Source organism: Geotrypetes seraphini, chromosome 3 (assembly GCF_902459505.1).
Source record: "Geotrypetes seraphini chromosome 3, aGeoSer1.1, whole genome shotgun sequence".
Taxonomy (NCBI): domain Eukaryota; kingdom Metazoa; phylum Chordata; class Amphibia; order Gymnophiona; family Dermophiidae; genus Geotrypetes; species Geotrypetes seraphini.
Genome location: NC_047086.1, coordinates 217838661 through 217864949, shown reverse-complemented (window position 1 = coordinate 217864949; position 26289 = coordinate 217838661). Strand labels below are relative to the sequence as shown.

The 26289-nt window shown below is 45.2% G+C and overlaps 1 protein-coding gene across 4 annotated transcripts in view; it reads right to left on the bottom strand.

Moving 5' to 3' along the window:
• Positions 1 to 26289, bottom strand: part of ITGA7 (integrin subunit alpha 7) — a 208333-nt gene that overhangs the window by 69204 nt on the left and 112840 nt on the right. For 2 of the 4 annotated variants that reach the window (XM_033936974.1, XM_033936972.1), the window contains exons 3-6: positions 25440 to 25519; positions 23320 to 23575; positions 20246 to 20377; positions 1497 to 1704 (exon numbers count right to left, since the gene is read on the bottom strand). In XM_033936974.1, coding sequence (XP_033792865.1) covers positions 1497 to 1704; positions 20246 to 20377; positions 23320 to 23575; positions 25440 to 25519 — 676 coding nt within the window. Of the gene's footprint in view, positions 1 to 1496; positions 1705 to 19710; positions 19831 to 20245; positions 20378 to 23319; positions 23576 to 25439; positions 25520 to 26289 lie in introns of all 4 variants that reach the window. The other 2 variants (XM_033936973.1, XM_033936975.1) reach the window with 2 other exon arrangements.

The following is a 26289-nucleotide window of genomic DNA, read 5'->3' as shown; positions in this document are numbered from 1 at the left end:
GTGCCCCACCAGAATCAAATCTCTCTCCTTTACGAGGTCAGATGTATAAGCTCAGTCTTACAGTTCAAGTCTTATTTGCCCAAGTTTATGGTCTATTTTTTTATCTGACTTGTATGTATATTGAATTTGTTTTTCATTATGTATTCCTTTTTTTTTAACGTTTGTTGGTTCTGTACACTGCTTAGAATTTGCAGACAATGTAGCTTATAACTATTTTAAATAAATAAATATCCGGAAACTCATCTTGAGCTATTACTGAAAAGTTAAATTCAAATATTCAGCAGCATTACCCAGTTAAATGCTGTTGAATATCCATCCTGACCTGCTCAGGATTTAAGCAGAAAGGAGCTGCTCCTGCTCAATTAAATCATTTTGAATATCAGGCCCCTTTTGCCTGCAGTGGAAGATAAAACCCAGAAACCATGTGATAAGACCCTAACCCAGGGGTGCCCACACTTTTTTTGATTGTGAGCTACTTTTAAAATGACCAAGTCAAAATGATCTACCAACAATAAAATTTTAAAAAAACACAAAGCACATTGTACGCAGAGAAAATGTTAATTATCATTTATATTTGGGGGTTTTATCAGAGGTCAAGGCAGATGAGTTTAAAATATGCACTGTCACCTCAGTAACAACTATACAAAAATAGACAAATATATCCCCTCCCCTTTTACTAAACCGCGATAGCGATTTTTAGCACAGGAAGCTGCGCTGAATACCCTGCGCTGCTCTCGATGCTCATAGACTCCCTGCGCTAAAAACCGCTATTGCGGTTTAGTAAAAGGGGGCCATAGTGTAAAATATAGACAGCAGATATAAATTCTCAAAACGGACACATTTTGATCACTAAATTGAAAAAAAATCATTTTTCCTACCTTTTTGTCTGGTGATTTCATGAGTCTCTGGTTGCACTTCCTTCTTCTGTAAAGCCAATATTTCTTTCTTTCTGCCTTTCTTTCTCTCTCCCCCTGCCCCCTCTTTCTTTCTCTCTCCCCCTGGCCCCCCCTTTCTTTCTGCCTTTCTTTCTCTCTCCCCGACTCCCCTCTTTATTTCTGCCTTTCTTTCTCTCTCCCCCTGTCCCCCACAAGCCATCATGCTGATTTCTCCACTTCCCTGATTCTTTCCCTACCCCCAAGCCACCAATGCAATTTCTCCCTGCTGCTTCCCCGAGCCAGGCCTGACACGTACAAGCGTCGAGCCCACAAAACTTCACTTCTGACATCAATTCTAACGTCAGGGAGGAAGTTCCAGGCCAACCAGGCAGCAATTGGCTGGCCCAGAACTTCCTCTCCAATTGACGTCGGAGGTGAAGTTTTGTAAGTCCGGCGCTTGTACGCACCAGGCCTGGCTTGAGGAAGCAGCAGGGAGAAAAAGATCGCAAAGGCAACACGATCGACTCGCATTGCCTTTGCGATCTACTGGTCAATCACAATCGACCATTTGGACACCCCTGCCCTAACCTATGTGTTAGATTCCACGTGTTCTTGACTCACTCATCACTGTTCAGGTCTGCCACAGCCACGGAGTATCCAAATGAGGAGGCCAGACTCTCTCCCCACAGCGTGAACTCTGGCACTAGGCGATTCACATTGTCCTTCTTCAGAATGACCACTGCTCCAGTGTGATTGGCTCGTGGAGCACCGGTGACAAAACTCAGTTCATGCTTCCGGGTGATGGCTTTCCCGGAGTCTACGGAGAATCCTGAAAGCAGTCATGCAAGCAGAAGTATTTTATGGGATATGCCAAGGTTAGATTCACAATTGGTACTCTTCTTGATCACAGACATGGCAACAAGAAGACACTCCAGGCTCTCAATTTTCTCTCCCCTCTCACTGTGGGGAACCACTCAGAGCTCCCTCCCACCCTGCCTCACCTCTGTGTCCCCTTTACAAGCTGCATTATTTATTTATTCAATTTTCTATACTGTCCTCCCAGGGGAGCTCAGAAAGGTTTATATTAATTTATTCAGGTACTTAAGCATTTTCCCTGTCTGCTCCGGTGGGCTTACAATTTACCTGGGGCAATGGAGGGATTAAGTGACTTGCCCATGGTCACAAGGCACAGTGTGAGTTTGAACCCACAACCTGTGTGTTCAGGCTATAACTTTAACCACTGCGCCACACTCTCCCCCATTCTCACATATGCTAGCTTATTAGACTACAGGCCTACCGTGGCAAGACCTTTATATGCTCAGATGAGCACAGGAAATGTTACAGAAGTGTAGCCTCCAACCTCACGCTCCTGGGCATGGACCTTCACCACCAACTCTTGCAAGTGCTCCCTATCTATTCACTCCTCTCACAGTTCCCCGCCTCACAACTGAATCCTCTGCCAGTGTGAACTCAAGCAACAGGCATCAACTGCTTTCTACTGCCCTTTCTCCAGAATCCCTTGTTCCACACATTGACAGGAGAGAACATTGAGAGGTCTGAGGATTACAGGAGGAAAGGAAAGGAAAACACAAGGTTCTTATGGGAGACATGAGGCCGGGACGGCACCTCAGCCAGGACACAACCCAGGGTCTGCTCCCTGCAAAGAGCAGTGGCAGAGGCCCAGTTCAGCCCTAAGACCACCACGTACTCCTATGCGTAAGTCGGGAATGTCACAGTGCCCCATATTGTACATCTTCAGGGAAATTTTCAAAGCCATGTCAAATGGTCTGTAGGAAAACTGTTTTGCCCAGCGTGGCTAAAGGTAGGTAGCAGCTTTCCCAGAGTGTGTTTATTTAGCCAAGTTTAAATACATCTCTTACAGGGGTGTTTTCAGAGCAAGGAAAGAAAATCAGAAGGTATGAGAATTTTTTTTTTTAAATATGCACATCATCATTTTATGCCCCTCCTTCCTCAAAACACTAACCTCACATATGGCAGGTGCAAAGAAAGATACATTTTGTTTAACTTTCAAATACACTTGAAATCTTACAATTTGTCCTCATATTATAGAATAATATCCCCTCCCTTATTCAGTTATGAAAATGATTTATTTTATTAATAATCAAAACCAAATTCCCTCCCCCCACCCCCACTTAATGTCTTAAAATTTTTATTCAGGGAAGAATAATTTTTAATTTTTACAATATTCTATTAATGGCCTCCACACATCTTGAAATTTGTTATAATTTCCTTTTTGGACAGCTAGTGTCCTTTCCATTTTATAAATATGGCATACAGAGTTCCACCAAAAACAATAATTCAATCTATTCCAACTCTTCCAATTATAAGTGATCTGTTGAATGGCAACTCCAGTTAAAATTAGCAATAACTTGTTATTATTAGATGAGATTTGTTTCTTAGCCCTCATTTCTATACCAAATAAAACTGTGTCATATGATAATGCCACATGATTTTCTAATAGGGAATTAATTTGATTCCAGATTGATTTCCAAAATTCTAATATATATGGACAATAGAATAACAAATGATCTAAAGTCCCTGCTTCAAGATGACAATGCCAGCATTTATCAGATTTAGAGCTATCTAATTTTTTTAAACGAACAGGGGTCCAGAAAGCTCTATGCAGCAAGAAAAACCATGTTTGTCTCATAGATGCAGACATTGTACTGTACATCTCATCCTCCAAGACCAAATACATGACCATTGAGATGCCGTAATTTTGTGCTTAATCTCAATGCTCCAAATGTCTCTAAGACCATTCCTTGTTTTGTTTTGTTTTTTCAATAATCCAGATATTAATTTGTACCACTGAGCGGCCTGGTGACCCAGAAAGTCTGCCTGAAAGCATAGGAATTCTAAACTAAAATGATTATTAAGATTTTTCCATTCAGGGAACCTCGCCTGAATGGCCTGCTTCAGTTGCAGCCATTTATAACTTTGTGATTTATTCAAGCCAAATTTTTGTTGCAACTGTGAAAACTCAAGCAGTTTACCATTAGACATTATATCATCAAGAATACGTATTCCTCCTAAATTATCTATTGCTTCCAAATAAGCTTAAATCCGCCAATTTGAATCTTGGAGTTAAGCCATATTGTTTGATTTGTCGATTTATGAATTGGATTAGAAGTTAAATTATCTATCAATTTTAAAGTTTTCCAGGTGTCAATTAATATTTTATTATCTTTGTACAACCTAAGCATTTTAGTACTAATAATATGACACAGCCTTATAGGAGAAATGAGTTGCCATTCCAATCTTAACCAATCTGGTAATTTTTCCATGAGATCTGGGAGGACCCAATACAGGGACAGATTTTTCAGATTACGGGGAACCACAAGTACAAGGGGGCACTCGGAAAAATTAAAAGGAGACAGGTTTAAAACAAATGCCAGAAAGTTCTTTTTCACCCAGAGGGTGGTGGACACATGGAACGCGCTTCCGGAGGCTGTGATAGGCCGGAGCACGTTACAAGGCTTCAAAGAAGGTTTGGATAGGTTCCTAGAGGATAAAGGAATTGAAGGGTACAGATAAGAGTAGCGGTAGGTTATAGGGATAGTCTGGGACCATTGCTCAGGCAATGGGCCTGATGGGCCGCCGCGGGAGCGGAACGCTGGGCGAGATGGACCTCTGGTCTGCCTCAGCGGAGGCAACTTCTTATGTTCTTATGTTCTTATACCTTGGCGCATAATATAGGATTGATGATACCTATAGAAATTTGGAAAATTTACCCCTCCCTCTACTTTGGCGCTTTCTCTGCCATCACTTCCGGGATTCGCACCTAGGAAATGATGACAGGAGAGAATGCTGAAGCCTACATGGGCAGTAAGTTGATGGCTGCTTGCGCCGACGTTAAAAAGGTACAGGGAAGGGGGGGCCGTGCGGGTGGAGGAGGGGCGCCACCGCCCTGGGGTGCCGTTCAACCTCGTTGCACCATTGAGTAGATGCAGTAAAAATACCCACTGAACTTGCATCTCTACAAGTTATTGGATGTTTGCCACTGCTATTTGTTTGGCTGAATGTCTGGGGAGACACTACGGGCTTGATTGTTTAAACGGCACCTAACTCGTAGGTGTTATTAAGTGTGGCTGTCAATCATCTGCCAGGCACCGTTTATAGGATCGCACCTAGCGGCATTGTGTTCTTAGGTGCCAGTAGGCATTAAAACCTTAGGTGCACTGCCATTTAGGTTAGGGTCTTCTTGGCCTAAATGAGTGTGCCTAAGTGGAACCACGCCCAAAATCCAGTTCCCTCTAAGCTGAGCAGGAGTCCTCCACCCACAGTCTCACCAATAGAGGGTGCTGTTTTACTGTCACATTTTTCAATTGTGAGGGACAGGCAAGTTCTGCAGGACTCCAGGGAACATACCTGTCCTTAGCGACTGAAAATATTCCACCCCCTAGTGGTAGCAATGCAGCTGGGGGCGGAACCATGCCTATTTGCTGGTAGGCGTCTCGGTGTAGATGCAAGCAGGCTATTCAGAGTGGGTTCCCTGAATGGAAAAACTTAAAAACTTATTTCAGCTTGCAGATCCTCTGCTATCAGACAGATCAAGTAGGGCACCAGGCCTGGTACAAATTGATTTCTGAATTTTTAAATAAGAAGCCAAAAAATAGTCTTAAGGGATATTTGGAGCATCGAGATAAAACAGTATATTTCTGTATCTCGTTGGCCACGAATTTGGACTCGGAGGTTGAAATGTACAGCGTCAGCATCTATACGACAAACATGGTTATTTTTATTGCATGGGATTTTTTTGGACCCCAGTTCGTTTACAAAAAATAGACAATTCTAAATCTAATAGATGCTGGCATTTTGTCATATTAATATAGGGGCTTTGGATCATCTGTTATAGTTTTGTCCATTGATACTTGGTTTCTGGAAGTCAATTTAGGGACAAATTAATCTCATTCTTAAATCATCTATCCCCTTGTCATATGAGGCGATATGTGGTACATTACTTCATATTAAACCTACTTTAGATAAATATAAAAGTCGCCTTTTCATGATCTTGACAGGAATAGGGGTTCAACTGATTACTCATAATTGGAAAAACCATGATAGGATTAATTTTACTTTTTGGTGGGTAACTGTGTGTACTATGTATAAGTATGAAAGGATGATGGTGGAATGTTTGGGGACCAATAAGTCTTTTAATGATGTATGGAGTTCATTAACTAATTTTATTGCATTATAATTAGGGTGATGTTTCTTTCTTTCTTTTTCCATTAGAATCCTTGCACATCCAGGGAGAGTGGAAAACTTATTTTGAGGAGTTAAATTATTTCATAATAATACTGAAATCATATCATATGTATTATTGTTTTAATAATTAAGATAAGGGGAGAAAATGATTGTTTAATGTAATAGTTAATAGTGTGTTTTTATGCAGTTTGTATGATTTACCATTTGTATTGCACTATCAAAGTTTAAAAATCAATAAAGATTTACAAAAAAAACCCCAAAACCGCTGTCTTTTACAAGGCTGCGGTACAGGTTTTTACTGCGGGCCAGTGAAGTCAATGCTCCAACACTCATAGAAGTCCTATGAGCATCGGAGCATTTACCTCGCTTTAGTAGAAGGAGCCCTACGTTAGGTGCCTAGATAGGCTTGGTGTACTGTTCTAGGCCAGTGTCCCGCAAACTTTCGGTGTCGTGGCACACTAAACCCCGGTGCCCTGGCCGGAAAGCATCCAGAAGTGCGCGAATATCAATGGGATGATGTCACACGCATGCATGACATCATCATGTCAAAGTCCACGCATGCACGGAGGCCCTCCAGCTGCGACCCTGAACCTGTCACTTTACCGGGGGGGGGGGGGGGGGGGGGGGGGGGGGGGAGGAGATCCTGCATGAGGTGGGGTGTAGGGAGAGGAGAAGAGACGTTGTAACCAGCTGACTGCCTACAGGACGTGCCTCTCACAACGAGAGGCACGTTCTGTAAACAGTCAGCCGGCGCCTTGCCTCCATCTCAGAGCACGGACATATAATGAAAATTCAATTGAAGGGTTGGTCCGGTGGCTCAGTGTCAGTACTGCAGGCTGCCTTCTAGAAGGATCCAACCTTGATTAGCCAGATCTAGGGCAGTGTATCGCAAACTGTGTGCCGCGGCACACTAGTTTGCCCCGGAGGATTCCAGGTGTGCCCCGCGACGCCAGCAAAGAGGAGAGGTGCCAGCTGACTGCTTACAGGACGTGCCTCTCGCGGCGAGAGGCACGTTCTGTAGCCAGTACCTGCGCCTCTGCTCCTTCTCCACACCTCTCCTTCTGCAGGCTGCTGCTGGAGGACATCAGTGCATGAGCGGTATTGATGTGATGATGTCATGCATGCACATGACATCATCACGTCGACGTCTGCACATTTCTGGGTGCCCTCCAGCCCCGAGATTAGTGTGCCAGCAGCTTAAAAATTTTGCAACATACTGCACTAGGGGAAGAGAATCCGAGACATTGTGCAATAGTGGCACCTAGTGACTGGATTTACCATGAGCCCTGGTGCCTGTTCCCCAGCGGAAGACATTCATGTAATTCCTGAAGTCAGTGGCGTGGTAAGGGTGAGCGGCCCCCGAGGTGGCGGTGCTCCTCCCCCACCCCTTTCCCCATTCCTTTGTAACTTCTCCGGCGTAAGCATCATGCCCACATCGGTGTCAGCACGCCCTTTGATGTCACTGTCTAGGCGCAGGTCCCAGAAGTGACATCAGAGAGAGCAGCAACCTCATGCCAGGAAAGTAAAAAAGGTACAGGGGAAGACAAGGGGCGTGCGGCACAGAGAGGAGGAGGGGTGCCGCGCCCTAGAGGAAGACCGTGCCTGGGGCGAACCGCACCCCCTTTACTACGCCACTGACTATAGTAAGCTGGGAGAGGATATCTACAGGAAAAGAAATTCCTAGATATTAATTAGCAGTCTTCATCTCAGGAGTTATAAATGAAGACTCCTGGTGCCAGATCCCAGCTCTAGTTCTGATTCACCTGGGATGGACTAAGAGGAAACTGCTGGGTCAGAAAATAAAACATTCATTCACCCCTTCCTCGTCCCAAACACCCCCTCAGAATGCCTCCTTTATCAGCAGGGAAATACAGCTCTACTGCCAAATTACATTCAGCCACTCAGACCACACTGGGATCTAGACTCCTATCTCTGCCGTGAAATTGGGGCAGGATTAGGACACAGGCAGACTAGGCATATGCCTAAGGCCAAAATGTTTAGTAGAGGCCCTCTTAAGATTCATAATTTGGAAAGTGGGACCCAGTAGTGCTAGCGGTACAGGTCTGTCTATTCTTTCAACCTCCTATGCATTATCCTCCAGTGGTCAGGGGCTGGCAGGCATTCTTTCTTACCTGTTGCTTTCTCCTCTGCTGATTTCCCTCTGTAAATCAAAGCCATGAGGGCACCTTTTGTGGGCATTTTAGAATTATATTTACATTTCTACGAGAGTCTTTCTTGTTTGACTAGGGACAACCAAAGGGTTAATCCTGCCCTAAGCGAGATTCCCAGATCTCCAACTAAACAAAAAAAATGAATACACACCCAATCCCACACAACATTAATACCACACACAGAGCTCTCTCTCAGATGTGCAGCAATCACAAGAGCTATTGTGCCCTGTTTGAGTCCTAGGAAACAGGCAGGAAAGACAAGGAGAGGGGCTACAAGACAAGGAATCGTGCAAATGAGTGAGTGAGAAGAAACAGAACCAATATATACACATACACACACAGAACCAAGACATGCATAAACGGTGAGCATTCGGCCCATACAAATCACTATACTGCTGAAAATTCCCTTTTTTTAAAATGCTAAGAGCAATTCAAATGTGTCATACAGGAAAGAATCAGCATAGCGGTAGTATAACCGAAAGAAGCATTCTCTCTGCATCTGGACATTTCTTTTTCTCATTCCTTTGCTTGATTTTCAGTACCTAGTACTTGAAGGCTTTTCTCAGTGCTGAAGTCAGGTTACAGAAAAGTACTGAGCACAGTTTAGCTCCCAGATGCCCACAGGGAAAACAGCCCCTCCCCTCCATCCCATTCCATTTTCTACAAATGGGCCCATCTCCCCTTCCTGTCAAGTGTGCCTTTGCGCAGCCAGCAGGAATACAATCTAGCAGCAGTGTTGGGTTTCTGGAGGGTTTAGTAATAAAGAGGTAGAAGATCAATGCAGTTTTAGCAAAGGTCATCAGAAGCATCTCTCCTGTCTGGCAGGTTGTGGCGTTTTATTTGGAAATGAAAAAATCTCTTGTCTTCTCTGAGCTTCAGGGCCACCCAAGAAACAATTGTCTCCTTTTTTTCAATATGGGTCTTCTTGGGAGGACTACCCCACCCAGGTCACCCTCCACTCCCAGGTCCCTAGCAGGAAGCCTCTGCACTACTGCCAGGATAGCAGTGAGGCCCTCTCAACAAATTGCTGGCAAAGTTGTCTCAAGGAAATGGCAAGGATGCTTGCAACTTGTAAGGGATCTCTAGTCTGCCACAGGGTTCAGGAGAAGAAAGTTCAGTTCAATTTACACCCTGTAAATATCCTGGAGGAGGGGCGTGGTGAGAACATTCCTAAAAATAAGACTGCATTCTCAGTGTCCAGAGGGAAGGGAAGATTTTTCAAGGGAAGTTTTGTATGATGGATGTTGCTGCTGTTTGTGGAGATATTTTTGGAAGACCCTCTGAAACTCAGCACCCTGTATTTGCCTCTGGCCTGCATTGATGCCTCTTTCCCTCCCCCTCATCTTCACTGCCCTAAAGGTGACTAGCTGATTACTGTTAGCAATGCCAGGAGGCTGGGTATCTGTTTACCCAGCATGCATAGTTAATTGCACACCATCTCTTAAAGGGACAGTAATGCCACCTAACACGGTTCTTTTACAGTGGTTCTCAACCAAGTCCTTGAGATAAATGCATGAAGATGCCAACTTACGCAGTTCCAGGAGGAAGATTTTGGGACAGCCCGGGATTTCTGATCATCCCATCCTGGTGCATTATGGGACTTGCAGTTCTAATTTCAGTGGATACAATCAAGACTACAAATCTGGATCCAGCCAAAAATGCAGGCGCATTTTCAACTAAAACTGTAACTCCCTGCCCCCATGACCACTTTGTGCTGCCATCCCCCACTCATAAGCCAAAACAACCCGGTTGCCACTGCCAAAAGTCTGTCCCCAGGACATTCCAGCAGAAAATCTGTCCCCCTAGGCTAGGGCCATCCACTTAGAGCAGAGGTGTCAAAATCCCTCCTTGAGGGCCACAATCCAGTCGTATTTTCAGGATTTCCCCAATGAATATACATGAGATCTATTAGCATACAATGAAAACAGTGCATGCAAATAGATCTCATGCATATTCATTGGGGAAATCCTGAAAACCCGACTGGATTGCGATCCTCGAGGAGGGACTTTGACACGCCTGACTTAGAGTGAGTTCCATAGCTTCTTCCCATGCCAGTTCCAATCTCAAAATGGCTGTCATAACCTCCTGCATAACTCTAGTGAGTGGGCAGTTGTAGCAGCCATTTTGACTGTGGAACCAGTGGGGGGCAGCAGCAACTTGGGATCGATCCTGCCCCAAAGGAACCACTAGACCACCAGTGCTTTTCAAAGGTAGGTCCAGGAAAGGCATAGAGTGGAGTTGGTGGGCCACCTGGGGGAAGGCTGGCCTGGGGAATGGATTTTCAGTGGGGATGGAGGTGGGATTGAGGCGATAGATTCAGTTTTGGCTTCCTGTCAAAACCGAGAGGTGAATTTAAGCCACAGATTAGTGGATGACTGACCTTGAAACTGTACACTATTCACAAAGAGGGCAGACTGTTTCCTGATAGTACATCCATGCACATACTTATTGCACATGAATACAAGGCTGTAGCGAGGTATGTGCGGGCTGCCCAAGGTACAAAGGATAATATAGAACAAAATAGGGTCCAATGTGAATGTCTCCGTAAGAATTTTTTGGAAATCTGTAAAGTGCCTGACAAAGGCAAATTTCAATACTTCTACTCTCAATATTATCAATTCTCATACAAAATCACTATAAGATATTATCCCATAGTTATGATACGCCTGTCTCTTACCAAAAATAAATTTATTGTTTAGAAAAAAAGATAGTGTCTTATAGTGACTTTGTTTGGGAATTGATAATATTGAGGGTAGAAATATTGAAACTTGCCTGTGTCAGACACCTTATAGATTCCCAAAAAATTATTACAGAGACATCCACGTTGAACCCTATTTTGTTCTATATTATATCTTATTATGGGTTGGATGTTTATATAATTAGGAAGTCCTCTTCTTTCCTTTTATTTTCAGACAGGGTACAAGGGAGGCAGGAGCTCCAAAATTGTGCCCCGCCCATTCCCTATCCTGGTATCTGGGATTTCATGCCCCAACTGTTTGTTGAGCTACCTTAGAAAGAGCGCCTCTCCATTTTAAACACAGTGATTCAGCCCTAAGCTTGACAGTGCAGGAAGTTTGGGCTGGGTTTATGGTCACAAGTCCTGTGAGACTTCCCAAACTTCCTGCATCACGCTGTGTGGCTCAACCTTAGAGCCAAATCACAGTGCACACAAGGGAGAGGCACTGTTTCTAAGGCAACTAACAAAAGGGAGAGAGAGATAGAGGGTGAAGATGCAGGGTTACTAGATGTCTGGGAAAACCCAGACATTTCCCCTTTTTTAGAAGACTGTCCAGGTATCCGGACATTTGTTTAAAAATGAGGGGAGTCTGTCTGGATTTAGTCGGCACTTTTGATTTTCCTATCTACCTCCTCCCTGGGATCGGCCACTGTAATTTAATGTTCGGGCAGCCAGTGACAGAAATGAGGTGAGCCTGCTGCTGCCGGCCTACCCCAGAAGCCGCCTCTCTGCAGGTCTTACCTACTTGGGAACAGGAAGTCGTTGCAGAGAGGCAGCTTCCGGGGTAGGCCAGCGGCAGAAGGCTCACCTAGTTGCTGCTGCCTGCTGACCGAAGATTAAATTACAGCAGCCATACTCAAGGATGAGGTAGGTGGGGGAGTCAGGAGCTAGAGAGATCATGAAGGGTAGCAGCATTGGAGAAGAGAGGGTAGGGGCTGGAGAAACAGCATGGAGGGAGGCTAGAGAAACGGCATGGAGGGAAGGAAGGCTGGAGAAGTATTATGGAAAGGAGAAAGTGCTGAAAAAAAGAACATGAAGGGAGGGGAGAGACAAAGAGCAGAAGAGGAGGTTGGAAGAAGAGAGAAGGGCACCCATCAGAGGGGGTTGGAAGTTGGAAGGAGAAAGAGAGAGAAAAAGAAAGAAGCATCCACAGGAGAGGGTTGGTTGGAAGGAGAGAGAAAGAAGCACCCAATGGGATGGAGGGTTGGAGAAAGGGAAAAAGAACCACTAAAAGGATACAGAAAATGGGAAGGGGAACCAAGGAAATGGGTGGAATGTGGGTGGAGTCATGTGTCCTCTTTTTTTTTCATCTTCATAAATATGGTAACTCTATGAAGGGGTATGAAAAGGAGAGAGACTGAGTGAAGGCTGGGGAGGGGATATGAAAGAGAAAGAGAGACAGGAGGGGAACAAAGCTAGAGTTACCAGATGTCTGGGAAATCTGGACGTCCTCTTTTTAGAGGACTGTCCGGGTGCCCGGATGGATTTTCAAAACTCGGCAGTTTGTCTAGGTTTTATAAGGCCCCAAGCTCAGGGTTGCATCTGGAGGGCCTCCGAGCTTGCATGGATGCGACACAATGACATGTACGTATGCGTGTGACATCATCGCATCTCATTCATGCATACTTGGAGGCCCTCCAGACATGGTTCAGACTCAGGGGAAAAAGAGATGAGGTTTGTGTGGGGGAGGAACAGGGCAGGGCCACGTGTCCTCTTTTTTACTCATGAAGAAATCTGGTAACCCTAACCCAAGCCATGGTGATAGGTAAACCAAAGGCAATTGTCTCTTTGCTTTTCCTATCAAGGCCCTGTTGTCACACAGTTGACAGCCTGCTTTTGGAAGGAAGAATTGCTGGCTTCAGCCAATAATTTCCAAAGACACCTTGAGGGACTCATTTACTTAAGTTTCTTTACTCACAGACATAGAATAGGGAAACAGCCTTAGTAAATCAGTTTCTGAAAGATATACTGCTGCTCTGGGTAGGGATCTCCTCCAACCCCATCCTCAAAATTCACTGGGGACAATGTCAAAGGGGTAGGGAAGGAGAAAAAAAAAAGGTCTCAGCTGCTGGCTCCTATATTTAATTAAAATTTGTCGAGGTCTGCCTTACACTGCCCCCACCCCCTCAAGTACATCCACCCTGGAGCATCCACCGCCCTCTCAAAGACCTCCTACTTCCCTCTCAGGAGAGTTGAGGGGGGAGCCATGGTGAGCAAGATTCACAAGATGCAATTATAGCTTGCTACAGCCTTGTAATCATGATGGCACATCTAGCACCGCTGTAGAAATGATGATGAGTAATAGTACGGTTTATGCATGCATGTAGTCAAGATAAAGACTGTACTCTTTGCAAACAGCATGTATTCGTCAAAAAAAAGTGCACCCTTTTGAAACAATGTGCACTATTAGCAACACATTAAAAAAACACAAATTTTTAAATGTTTTTCTTACTATCATTGATCATTTGAAAACAAAATTTGATGACATGGGTATCACACCTATGGTTAGATTTGCCCGTCCCTTACAACATGACGGCTCTTTAAAGAAATCCTATTTCAAAACTCTCACAGAGGTCGCTTGTGCTACTGACTCAGAAAATGATGGCACTGTCCCTATAAGAGAAGAGGTCGCAGTTCATCTCTTGGGCGGGTGGGGGTAGGGAGAGTTGAAGGTGTACACCGAGCTGAAGGGGGGAGTGAATGTTGGGTGTGGGTCACGTGCTTCCTGGCTATTTGCTGACACACATTAAAAGGCAGGTTCCTCTTCAGCCTCCATAGGTGCAGCCTCAGCCAAGCCACAGTTAGGAAGAGGATCAGGGTAAGGGAGGGCAGAGAAATAGGAGAAACATGCCCAGGATACAAAGGCAGGGCAGGGAAGGTGGAGTGCCCACCTGACTCCACATCATGGTGGCAGTCCAGTCCATGGCTCTGAGATACACAGGAAAGGTGGGAAATCAAAACAAAATAATTAATTAATTCCAGGCTACAGTGGGATAGGTCAGCAAACCAGGACTGGACTACTCTCCCATGGTGACCTGGAGATAGGCTGGCACAATCAAGCCTCAGCTTCAGTTTCACCCCTTTTCTAGGGTTTACTCCTCTCTGGACTCAGGAAGAAGCACGCCCACTCAGGCACCAGTACTCAACCAGCTCATAGGAACTTTTTTTGCACTGGTTTCCCATCAAGAAACATGCTGATTTCAACAAGGTTCCGTTTTTATTGCACAAAATTATTCTGCAAAATGTACTAATCTGTCTCTCATCTCAAATCAAAAATTATCCCTGGACAATATTTATGCTCATTCCAGTGAGCTCTGCTACACAAACTGGAGAGGATCTTTCTTGCGGCTACAAAGCAAAGAGCTTTTTTTCCTGTAATGGAGCTGATCTGTGGGAGCATCTCGAAAATAACGTAAAGCCTGGTTATTCATACTGCATTTTCCCTAAAATTGATACACAGTTCTATGTTTTATGATGATCGGATTGTTAAAAAAAATTAAATGTTGGGAAAGATGGAATATAAATAACACTGGTCGATATTCAAAGCGATTCAGCCGTCCAGAAACAGCTCCTGGTGGCTAACCACTAATTTTCAGCAGCACTTAACCAATTAGTGCTACTGAAAATGTCTGGTTAGAGCTGAACTGAAAACTGATCATTTGGAGGCGGGGGGAGGGGGTGTCCAGGGGAAGATTCGGTACTTGACTGATCAGGTACCGATATTCAGCATGTAATAAATAGGACAGTTTAACCTAGGATCAGCGGATGTCCAGGAAAACCCGGACAGGTCCTCTTTTTAGAAGACTGTCCAGATGCCTGGAGGGATTTCCCAAAACCTGGCAGTTTGTCCAGGGTTTGGAAGACTCCAAACTTGGGGCCGCATCTGGAGGGCTTCTGCGCATGTGTGGATGTTGACATGATGACATCGCACGCATGCATGTGACATCATCGCGTTGATGTCACATGTGCAGAGGCCCTCAGGACATGGCCCCAAACTCAGAAATGGAGACATGAGGTTCAAGTGGGGTCAGGTGTCCTCTTTTTTTAAAGAGGAACTCTGGTAACCCTAGTTTAACCACATAAAAATCAATCCTATCTTTATCCAGGGACTCATAACCACTTAAGTGCTGAATATCACACTTAAATCGACTGTGTGTTAAAGCCTTCTTTGGACTTTTACCAGAAGGTCTTATTAAATATATTTTATTACCACCAAATTGGTTATGTTAAAGCTGGGTGTTTTGTGGGCAAAAAATATTAGATTAAAAAAAAAACCATCTGGTGAAAACTTACTGTTTTTAGTGCAAAAGTCTGAAATAGACTCCCACTGCAAATTAGATTTTTACCTTCATACTTAACAGTTTCGTAAATTGTATTTTAATTATGTCATTGCTCCCTACAAGTATTAAAGGAATCTCTTTTGTAATCCACTTAATATTCTCTCTGAAAATAGGTGGGATATAAGTTACAAATAGTATAGTATGTGTTAGCCAGCTCTGGAAACCCAAAAATTCCAGCACTAAATTCCCGGGTTTAACGCTGGTGATGTTGATAAATATAGAGTGCTGGGGGTGAAGCTCCTGTACCAGCAAATGACCTCTTCACGGTGCAAGGTCCATGGTGTTTGTGTCTATTATCCCCTTTCCCCCAAAAAATGATAGCCCTTTTGTTATTATATGCAGCAGATTCCTTGGGTGCTCATGGGGACCCAGTCTGATCAGGGGAATTCCCGACACATTAATGCGTTTTAAGTTAATAGCTTAAGAGACACTAAGGAAACCCTGAGTAGATCGGCGAGAACAGAGAACGCAGAAGTGAGGGAGAGAGAATGACTCCTTATGTCCCCCCCTCTACACAGCTCACCTGGGACACTACAGCCACCCTCCAGGATACCCAGAGCTGAGGAATTGGAGTTTCCTTGGCACATCTCAGGGCAGGAAGCCTGGCCATGTTAGGTGCAATCTCAGTCTCTTGGATGTATTCCTAGCAATCTTTCCAGCACTGAAAATTTTTCAGTTTCAAATAAACTCAGCATGAGGAGGGCAGACTATTCTAGCCCACTCTCAGACTATAATAAAGATGAGAAACAGAAGCAAAATCACTGTGAGAAAACATTATGAAGAAATAATCTCAGAGGCCCAGCTCTCTGACATCGTGCAACTTCCCCGGTGCTACCATGAGCCTGCCACCCCGACCAGAATAAAATACCAGGTCTGCAGGAGACAACATCCCAGGTGCTTGAGGGGTTGCTAGTATATGCATGTCAGGTTCCTTACACTGAGGCCTGAGGCAGCTCAGTCTCAGAGATGCCAATTACCTACTTCCAGGTGAGACACCTTTTCAACTTGTACCCCAGGAACACTATAATCTTTGTATTCCCTGATCAGAATCAGTGCTGCAGCCCCATAATGCATCAGGATAGGGGTGCCTGAAATCCAGGACTGGACTCAAAATCTCTCTCCTGGAATTGGGTAATTTGGCAGCTCTGCAGTCTGGAAATATCCACAGATGGGGTGGGTGGGGGAGCAAGGACACAGCAAGTCATGACATTTCACAGATGTAACTTTAAAAGTTAAACAAGACAAACCAAACCACTCTCCCACCACCATGCATCTGGGAGGTGATCATGCAAATACATGAAACAGAAACCACACAAAAACACAGACAGAAGACGGGGCAGGCCAGGTCCCCTCAACAGCAGCATGGCTCAGAGTCTTCCAGGCCTGAGAGACTGTCCCCACCACCCAGCAATAAGAGTCGACTATTATCAGTCACACCACCATCCTACAAAAAGACTGGAAGACTCAGGCCACAGTGCCCCCTCCCAGCACAGAGTCCGGAGGGTCGAGGAAACCTCTGCATCTCAAAGACCCTCCACAAGTTCTGGCCAAGTAACAGCGTGTTTTAGTAACGTTTAAAATTCCACGAGGTGGTCACACTGCATTCTGAGCACACATCTGCAAGGGAGGGCATCACTGCATCCCACAAACATGGGCAACTTAACCATGACCCAGTAATCCCTACAATACTGCCACCATTGTGCCCCAGTACCTAGGCTTTACACACCCCTAGAGTTGAATACCCATAGAGACATAGGGAGGAGAACTCACTGCCTGGCCTGTCTGAAAGATGCTCTCCCTACCAAGCTAAAACATACTGGTTTTCACACTGCACATACGAACAGAGGAGTTGCTGGATAAGGGGAAGGATATTGGGGTTATGACAGAACAGAAAATACCTTATCTACTTAATGATTTCCAAAATCACAGGTGCTATTTTTAGGGATGTGCATTCATTTTATATTTAATACAGCCAAGGCCTCATAAGACCCCTGACAAAGACATTTTTATTTTGCTGAAACATGGCCCGTGTTGGTTCATCTGTATTTTATACATTATTTGGTTTTTATCTCATGGGCCACTTGCGACTACATACATCCTTTGTGGGTTGTTTTTAAGCTATTTGGACGCGTATTAAACTACAAACTGGTACACCCAATCTTCTGTTCCACAATCTTTTTGTTGTTTTGCTGTTTCATTTCTTTTGTGGAATCTTTTGGTGCTATTTTGGATTTTTTTTTGTTTTGCATTCATTCAAAATGACATTTCCCACATCACTTCATGTATTTTTCAGCCAGAAATGAATGGGGGGGGGGGGGGGGGCCGAAACACCTCCCAGAACTAGCTTTTTTTTTCCCTATGTTGTAAATATTGGACACTTTTCACATGTGCACACACTAGTGATTATAGTGCATACCATAGAGCACACTATTTGCATTGCCTCTGAACTAAGGGGAAAAAAACTCCTATAAATGACACAGAAAGCAAACTAAAACAAAACTTTTTGGGCTGCAGACCCCTAGCCATTTTAGCCTGATTGGTCACCTACACACACAAGAGCTGCAAACGTACACAGGAGCTAGTGATGGGCAGTTTCTCTTTGAAACCCGCCTACCAGGTACATGTGTGTATTAAAAGTGTCCATATGCACTGGCAACCCTGTGGTCTATTCAGAACTGCCTCCCCCACCCCTTGCCTCAAACAAGGACTGCAAGGTTCTTCCACTCTGCCCACTTCCTGCTGCAGTACCACAGAGCAGGTTGAGCGGAATGGGATAATTCATCGTGGGATGTTTTAGCACAACTGTGCTGAAATGGCCACGCCGAATTGTCCTATTTCACAGTTCCAGAGGCCTGACGGTCACTCGGTCCTGTCCTGGGAGGGAATGACAACTGGGCAGCGATGGAAGTCTGGCAGCGCAAAGCTGAGGAGACGCAGCACTGGGACTGCACAAAGCCCTAATCACTATGAGTCCCAGAGTCACTGGTGGGTGGGGTTGGCAGTACCAGTGCCGCTGAGGAGGGTGCACTGTGGCATACCACACTGGCAGCAATAGAGCAGGATGGTGCAAAGGGTCTGTTGAGCGCCCGGCCCCATCCTACCCTGCACCAGAGGAGCAAAGCAGAACAGAAAGGTGGACAGAAGGTGCCTGAAACAAAAGGCCCAAAGTCCAAGGTGCCTGTTTGATGAGCTGAGGTGATGGGAGAGGACAAGCTGGGCCAGGGCACCAAGGTGCTGATGGCTGAAGGGGGCTCGGAAGGGGAAGGAGAAGGGAAGGGTATAATTTGGTGGGGTGTAGGGGCATCGCCCTCCCCCCAAATGATGAATCTTAAAGACCCAGACTCAGAACGAGACGATCACTGCAGCCAGTTCATCGCACTAAAACGGCCCGCAATGAATTGTCCTAGACTGAGCTGAGAGCCAGGAAGTCTGGTTCAAATCCACTGACACTGCTTGTGGCACTGGGTAGGTCACTTAACCCTCCATTGCCCGAGGTATAAAAAGACTATAATCCCTCTGGGCAATAGTGTAGCCAAAGAAGGGGGGGTGTTTGGTGGCTTGGATCCTCTTAACTTTGGTTCAGAACCCCTCTGCTTTAATAGCTGGTGGGGATGTTAAGCCCTGCCAGCCAAAGACATCTCCTATACAAGTTCAATAATTGATCTGAGCAAGCACGGGTGTTCCCAACATCAGTGGCTGAAGTGCGCTGCTAATTTGAGAACTTTGGAAGCACAGACAGAACTCACATAAAAGACAAATTTGGCTGGTTGAGCTTGCCATCCCTGCCAGCAAAGGTATATTTTAAAGTGGGGATGGCAGCAGGAGGGAGGCGGATGGGGGAGAGAATACCTGGTCCCCTTCAGTCCACCTTTGGGACCCCCCCTCCAAAAAATGGACTTCTGGCTATGCCACTGCTTCTGGGACAGAAAAATACCTACTGTGCCTGTGCAACTCACACTGAACTACCAGAGGTGTGAGCTCTATGCAGATTTTTAATCTTAGTCTTTTTCTCTGGCTTCATTTTGAATCATCCTAACCAGACTCCCATTTCCCCTCCCCTCCCTCCCTCCCCACCCCACCCCCACCCATACTTTCATCCCTACTGCAAGAGATCAATGTGCAATTTCTATTCAGCAGTCATTCTGCTTGCCATGTCCGAAGATGCAGTGATGACAGACCTGTGCAGTGATCTGAAGCTTTCGTGACAAATTGTCCTTCACCAGAGGGGAGGCACCAACACAGACTGGGGGGTGAGAGGGGAGGAAAAGGGGCTTCCAGCACTGACGTGAGGAGCGTGGGGGAGGCATGGGGAACAGACAGCCGCACACTGCCTGGCACCGCACACGGCACCGGTTACAAACCTAAGTAGCTATTCTGTGCCACGTCTCCTGCATGTCCCGCCACCCTTTCCGTGGGCTCCGGAGTTTTATAGACCAGCTGGTCATGGTCTGACTTATTAATGTTTGTCACAAACAAAATTCCTGTACATTCCAGAGCAAAAGGAAAGAGACAAAGAAAAGGGAGAAAGTTAGAAAGCAAAGGGAAAAAGAACTGCAGGCGGAGGGAGCCAGGGAAGAGGAAGGGAGGTGGGGTGCTGAAGGGCTCTCAGGCAGATTTTTGAAAAATGAACCAATTACCTCTACAATATTCTTTTGTAAAATTGCACAACAGAAGGTTAACTAATAACATTTTAAGATTAAAAAAAAGTTCCCAAATCAAAATCGATTCCTGAGTTTCAGTCGTTAACAATTGGTTTATATTAAATGGGCTCTTTCTACTCTCATCTTTTTGAGATCAGGTTGCTGCCTGCAGTCAGAATCCCTTCAGCAACCGTACCATCCCACACGCTCAAGCCCAGGAGACTCCCTCTCAGCCTGCTCCTCAGTAGTACCGTACCGAAGTAACTGTTGGAAGGGACCGGAATAAGCGAAGGGTCCTGCTCCTTCTCGCCCCCAGCTTCGTACGGCCCATCGTCGTAATTCACCAACTCCAAAGAGGTCTGGTTAAAGACCTCCACTCTCACGTTCCCTGCAACAAACAAGGTAATAACTCGTGGCCAGATGCAAAGGAAGGCTGGAGGATCAGTGCCTTGGGCAGGCCTCTTGTGACCATGCAGCTCAACTGGGTGCGACTGATCACCTCTTCTCATACAGCCTGGCCAGGCACTTACCAAGACACCACACTGGCACAGGCACGCACCTGAAAAGTGATCATACACTCTGTTTCACCTGCCTCTCCCCCCAGCCCACCAGATTCAGAGACAAGCAAGATATTGTGGCAAGAGGCACACCCATACCTGCTTTCACTTGTTAAGGTCACTGCTCCAGACCTTTGCTACATCTTCAGCATCACTTCAGATTTAGGGTTGACAGATTCCCTCTATGAAAAAAAGTGGACACCTGCCCCCCCCCTCCCCCGTTCTGCCTCCCCGTTCCACCCCCACCCCCACACGAACCTCCCCGAGCTTGGGGCCGCGTCTGCGCATACATCGACGCGATGATGTCACACGCATGGGTGCATGTGTATGACGTTATCACGCCAATGTCTGCACATGCGCAGGCACCCTCTAGATGCAGCCCTGAGGTTGGGGACTTCCAAAACTGGACAAATTGCTGGGTTTTGGAAATTCCTCCGGGTACCCGAACAGTCCTCTAAAAAGAAGACTTGTTCGGGTTTTCCCAGATGTCTGGTAACTCTACTTCAGATGGAATTCTATTATCATCACATTACAGAAACTAAAGTTCATTGGTGGCATGTTACAAAGGCACCACTGATCTGTGCTCACAGAAAAATAGAACAGGAGCTCATTGCTGTATGGGTAGGGTTACCATATGTCTGGATTTCCCTGGTCATGTCCTCCTTTTCTGTAACTGTCAGGCATTCCGTCAGTTGTAGAGAAATAGGCTAAGCTCCTGCAACGCTCTCTTCAATGGGTTAGTGGTAGGCCGGCAGTGATTCTCTTAGGCTGCCTGCCACTAACATGGAAGCCTCCCCTCTGCCATGTTCCACTGCTCCCCCCTCCCAGAAATTTTCTGTTTCTTTGCGGCAGAGAGGAGGCTTCTGGGTTAGTGGCAGGCAGCTTGTGAGAATCACTGCCAGCTGCTGCTGACCCACTGACAAGCAAGAGGAAAGTTTATAGGAATGGGACAATGAGCGAAGGAAGGAGAGATGCTTGATATGGGGTGAGGAAGGGGGCTGTGAAGAAAGGGAAAGGCAGCAATGGGGTGGAGCGGAAGGAGAGATGCTGCTTGGAGAGAGAAAAAATGTTGGACATGGGGGAGGGGAGGGAGAGATATTGGATAACATGGTAGAGGGGGGAAGGGAGAGATGGTGCATGGAAGAGAGTGGGAGAAATATTGCCTAAGATGGTGGAGGGGAGGGAGAGATGGTGCATGGGGGAGAGAGGAAGAAATATTGGATAAGATGGTGGAAGGAAGGGAGGGACAGATGATGCATGGGAGATGTGGGAAGAGAGATGTTGGACCCAGGGCACAAGGGAGGAAGAGAAAGAGAGATGTTGGACATGGGAGTGAATGAGAGGAAGGGAGAGATACATAGGAGATGGAGAGGGGAGAAAAAAGAAGATGTTGGATCCAGAAGGAAGTGATGCCAGACAATGGGAGTGAGGGAAGAGAGGAAGAATGTTGAACTATGGGAGAGAGCACAGGAGAGAAAAGAGAAGGGACAGGGAGATAAAAGGCTATGAGGATGGGGAGGAAAGAAAGAGGGAACATATGCTGGGCTAGAAGAGACTACCAGTACCTGGAGATGTGCCTGCTCACCCCGTGACCAATGACAGAGCTGATAAGTCCCCAGACTGAGTCCAACCCCAAGCAGACATACTGTCATACACAGAAGCTGCACTGTTAACTCTCTTTCCTTCTTCCCTGCTGAAGTCACACTACAAAAGGAGGAGAGTGAACAGCTGCCTATTGGGCTGCTTCCTCCTCTCATGTCTGCCTAGCAGCTTAGAGTAGAGAATGACATGGGGACAGAATTTGTCCATGTCCATGTCCCTTTCCCTGTGGATAACCATGGGAAACCATCTCTTGTCATTCTTTAGTGTCCATCTCAACCTCAGTCCTTCTACACCAACATTCTTCAATCCAAGGCTTTAGGGTCAGTGGCTGTGCCCATTCATACTCTGATTCTTATATGAGCCAAGTATAGGACAATGAAGCCATCGTGACATCACTGATAAGGTTGGCTCTTAGGCATTGGTGGAATGAGGCATCATGACATCACAATATCTGCTCTAGATATCAGAGACTGTCATTCTTTAGTGCCTTCTACACCAGCATTCTTCAATGCAAGGCTTGAGGGTCAGTGGCTGTGCCCATTCATACTCTGATTCTTCCCTCTCCTTAAGAATGACACAGGAATAGTTTCCCACAGTTAACCACAGGGACGGGGACAAATTCTGTCCCCGTGTCATTCTCTAGTCTAGAGGCAATTGCTCATGAACTGCAGGGTTATCTACAGCCTTCCGTGGTTCCCAAGAGTAACCAATTCTCTAGGCAGGAACAGGAGGAGGAAGCAGGCTGCAAGTCACTCTTTTTCTCCTCTGGTAGGGAGAAGGAGAAAGAGTGAATAGGACAGTTGATGGCTGTGTGGGAGGCAGGGCAAGGTGACTGTGCACTATGTGTTGAGGGCATGGTGGGGTTGGGACAGGGGCGTGGTGGGATGGGGTGGGACAGGGGTGGGGTGTGGGCAGAACATATCCTCTTTTTTGTCCTCACAAATATAGTAGCCCTATGTATGGGTGGCTGGTTTAGAAACATTATTTAACCAGAGATTCCATGAGACCTCTTCCCGCCATCACTGCTTTCATCTCCCTAGATTGTAGGGGAATGAAAAACAGAGCAGATATCATCTGCCGTACCTGTCTTCATGCCTTCTCAAAAGTCACATTCTGCTGCTGTGACACCCGCTACCCACCTCCTTTGTCCCCCCATATTAGCAGGGCCCACCTTTCCAGTTGTATGTTCCAGGAGCCCCAAACATGATGTAGTGACTGTCGGAGGTAAAGCCAGCAGACATTCCCTGTTGGCAGAAGCCGAAGCGCTCGTGTCCCTGAGGTCGACCCTCACAAAACTTCCACTCTCCCCCATCCAGCTCGTCATTGATTTGCAGGTCCTCACTCAGGACGTAACAGCGGCCGATGACATCCCGGGTCTCTGAGAACTGACGCACTCTTTGCCGTGCTTCATATAGATGGGCACAGGTCTGAAAGAAGAGAAGCAGGCCACAATGTAACTTGCAATGCCAGGCAACAATTCTTTTTCCCCTGCCGCCATTTATTTATTTTAATAATTATTTATTTATTTAAAAAAAAAAAAAAAAGTTTATCCTGCACAATTACAAAAGTTTAGGCAGTTCTCAAACTCAATGCACAAAATCAGAACTGCAAACAGACAATATGATACAAACAAATGAAAATAAACTGCATGCTACGTATATTGGCATTAGATCCCTAGTATGTATCGAATTAGGATAAAAACTTGTATCAAAAAAACTTGTACTGCAACTATGGCAAATTATAACCTGTTAACTGTATATTATGCAACAATAAATTAAAGAAAACCTGGTGGCTACCTATTGATTAAATCCAACATAAAAACCATCAATGGAAACCAAAATGACACTGAAGATAATTTTTTATATATGTAAGGGAACGAGCCTCAGGTTATGGAGTTTCATCCATTCCGGGTTTTCATCCATTCCGGGTTGTCAAAGAGACAAGGAATTCTTTTCTCTTACTCCTGCTTACATCACCGGCTTGAACCCATCCTCCCTACCTTAACTCCAACAATTAATTTATTCCTTTAATTCATAACTCTTTCATCTCTTAGATTAAAATTCATCTAATTCATCTAGTTTGATCTCTTAGGAGCTACACGCTAACGCCTTCATAGAGCTTGTGTTAGTATTTTCTGTGTAGCGCGATGGGTTAGCGTGCGCTAATCTTCAGTGTGCGCTAAAAATGCTAGCGCACCTTCGTAAAAGGAGCCCTTAATTTATACTAAGATCAACTGTTTAGATACTTAATACTAAGGGACCTCACAGTTCATTTCAGAACTCAGAACCGACAGAAAAAGAAGTTGTACACTTCCCCCTCCCCATTCGCGGTTTCGGCAATCACGATTTCACATATTCGCGATTTTTTTGGGGAGGGGGAAAAAAGAAAAAAAAAACATCGTTAAGTCTTCCCCCCGGCATCCCGGCCTTACCTGGTGGTCTAGCGGGTTTTCGGGGCAAGAGCGATCTTCCTACGCTCCTGCCCCGTGCAGATCGCCATTAGGAAATAGCTGTAGGGAGTTCCCGTCATAGTCTTGAGAGACTACAGGAACTCATAGCAATTTTTCGCCATTCACAGTCCGGCTCTGCCCCTATCCCACGCGAATCCGGACGGAGAAGTGTACTTATCTTAAAGTGCACTGATGCTTTAAAGTGCTGTGCTGTATTGAAAAGTGCATTTGTGCTGTAAACTGCTTCAGTTCATTTCCAATTCTTAGATCTTAAAGTGCTTAGCTCCTGCTCTAGAAAACCAAGGCCGTTGCTTATTACTTTCAGTCATCCAACGCGGCCCGCGTTTTGCGGGATACAATTACACCCACGCTGCGTCAGGGAAAAGTCTCTCTAGCAACGCTTCTCTGGACTGTAAACATACTCCTGCCGGTCCTGAGCCGGTGATGTAAGCAGGAGTAAGAGAAAAGAATTCCTTGTCTCTTTGAGAAAACCCGGAATGGGTGAAACTCCATAACCTGAGGCTCGTTCCCTTACATATATAACAAATTATCTTCAGTGTCATTTTGGTTTACATTGGTGGTTTTCATGTTGGATTTAACTGTATATTATGTACATCAACCTGTAATCCGTTCTGATCTCTTTGGGGAGAATGGGATAGAAAATTAATTAAAATAAATAAACAAACATAATATAGAATCAAAAAATAAAACCCAGCCCACCCATCAGCTCTGCTGCTGATCTTCCAGACAACTACAATTCCAAGCCCCCTTGCAATCAAAACCCTGCACAGATCAAGCTCCTGCACCTCTCTCTGCCCAAAAGCCCCAGTGCCCAAACTGACCACAATCTTGCCACCGGCCCCCTGGCTCTTCACAGTGACTCCCAACCATTGATTCTCCTTGCTCTCCTTACTGTCATCCACTGCAGAAGAAAAAGAGACAAAAGCTGAGTCAACACCAGAGGAAATTCAAATATATATGACTTTAACTGTCCTTGCTCCATCAGGGATAGATTTAGGGAGTAGGAGAGGTGTGGGGAGCTGATGTTGCAGAATGAGACCTGAGTCTTGTCCATAGTTGAGTTATTAATGCAGTGTCAGGGAGGGAATGGGATTCAGGGTTAATGCCAGATGAGGAAATGGAACACATGGATGGTGTTATGATTTTGGAAAATAAATGTGGTTAGCCACAGGAAGGGCAGTTTTACACCATTTCTGCTAATAAATCAGTGCATTACTAGCAGAAATGTGCTTTTCAAGAAGTGCCCATAGTTGTTTGGGATTTGATTATTATCAATAACTAAAATGGTATAATCAATGTAAATTTGACCACACATGAATGGTAAATTAGTTTTGCTATTCATTTATATTTAAATTTAATTTACCTTGTTTAAACAACATCTGATAACAACAATTGTTGAACATACCTTTTAGTTTTATTTCACCCTCAATTGTTATTGGGTTTTTTTAAGTTGCAACAAATAAATACAAATATTTAAATGTTTAGCCTCTGTTGATATGAAATGAAGGGGAAATCTATTGAAACATCTATGATTATAACATCTCATACATTTAATTGTGATGTAATTGTACCACATCACCACTAGGGGGTTTTACAAAGAAAGAATAAAGGAGAGAGAATCAGAATGAGGAAACATAATACAGTACTTGGAGGGCAGCTTAAAAGGTAGAT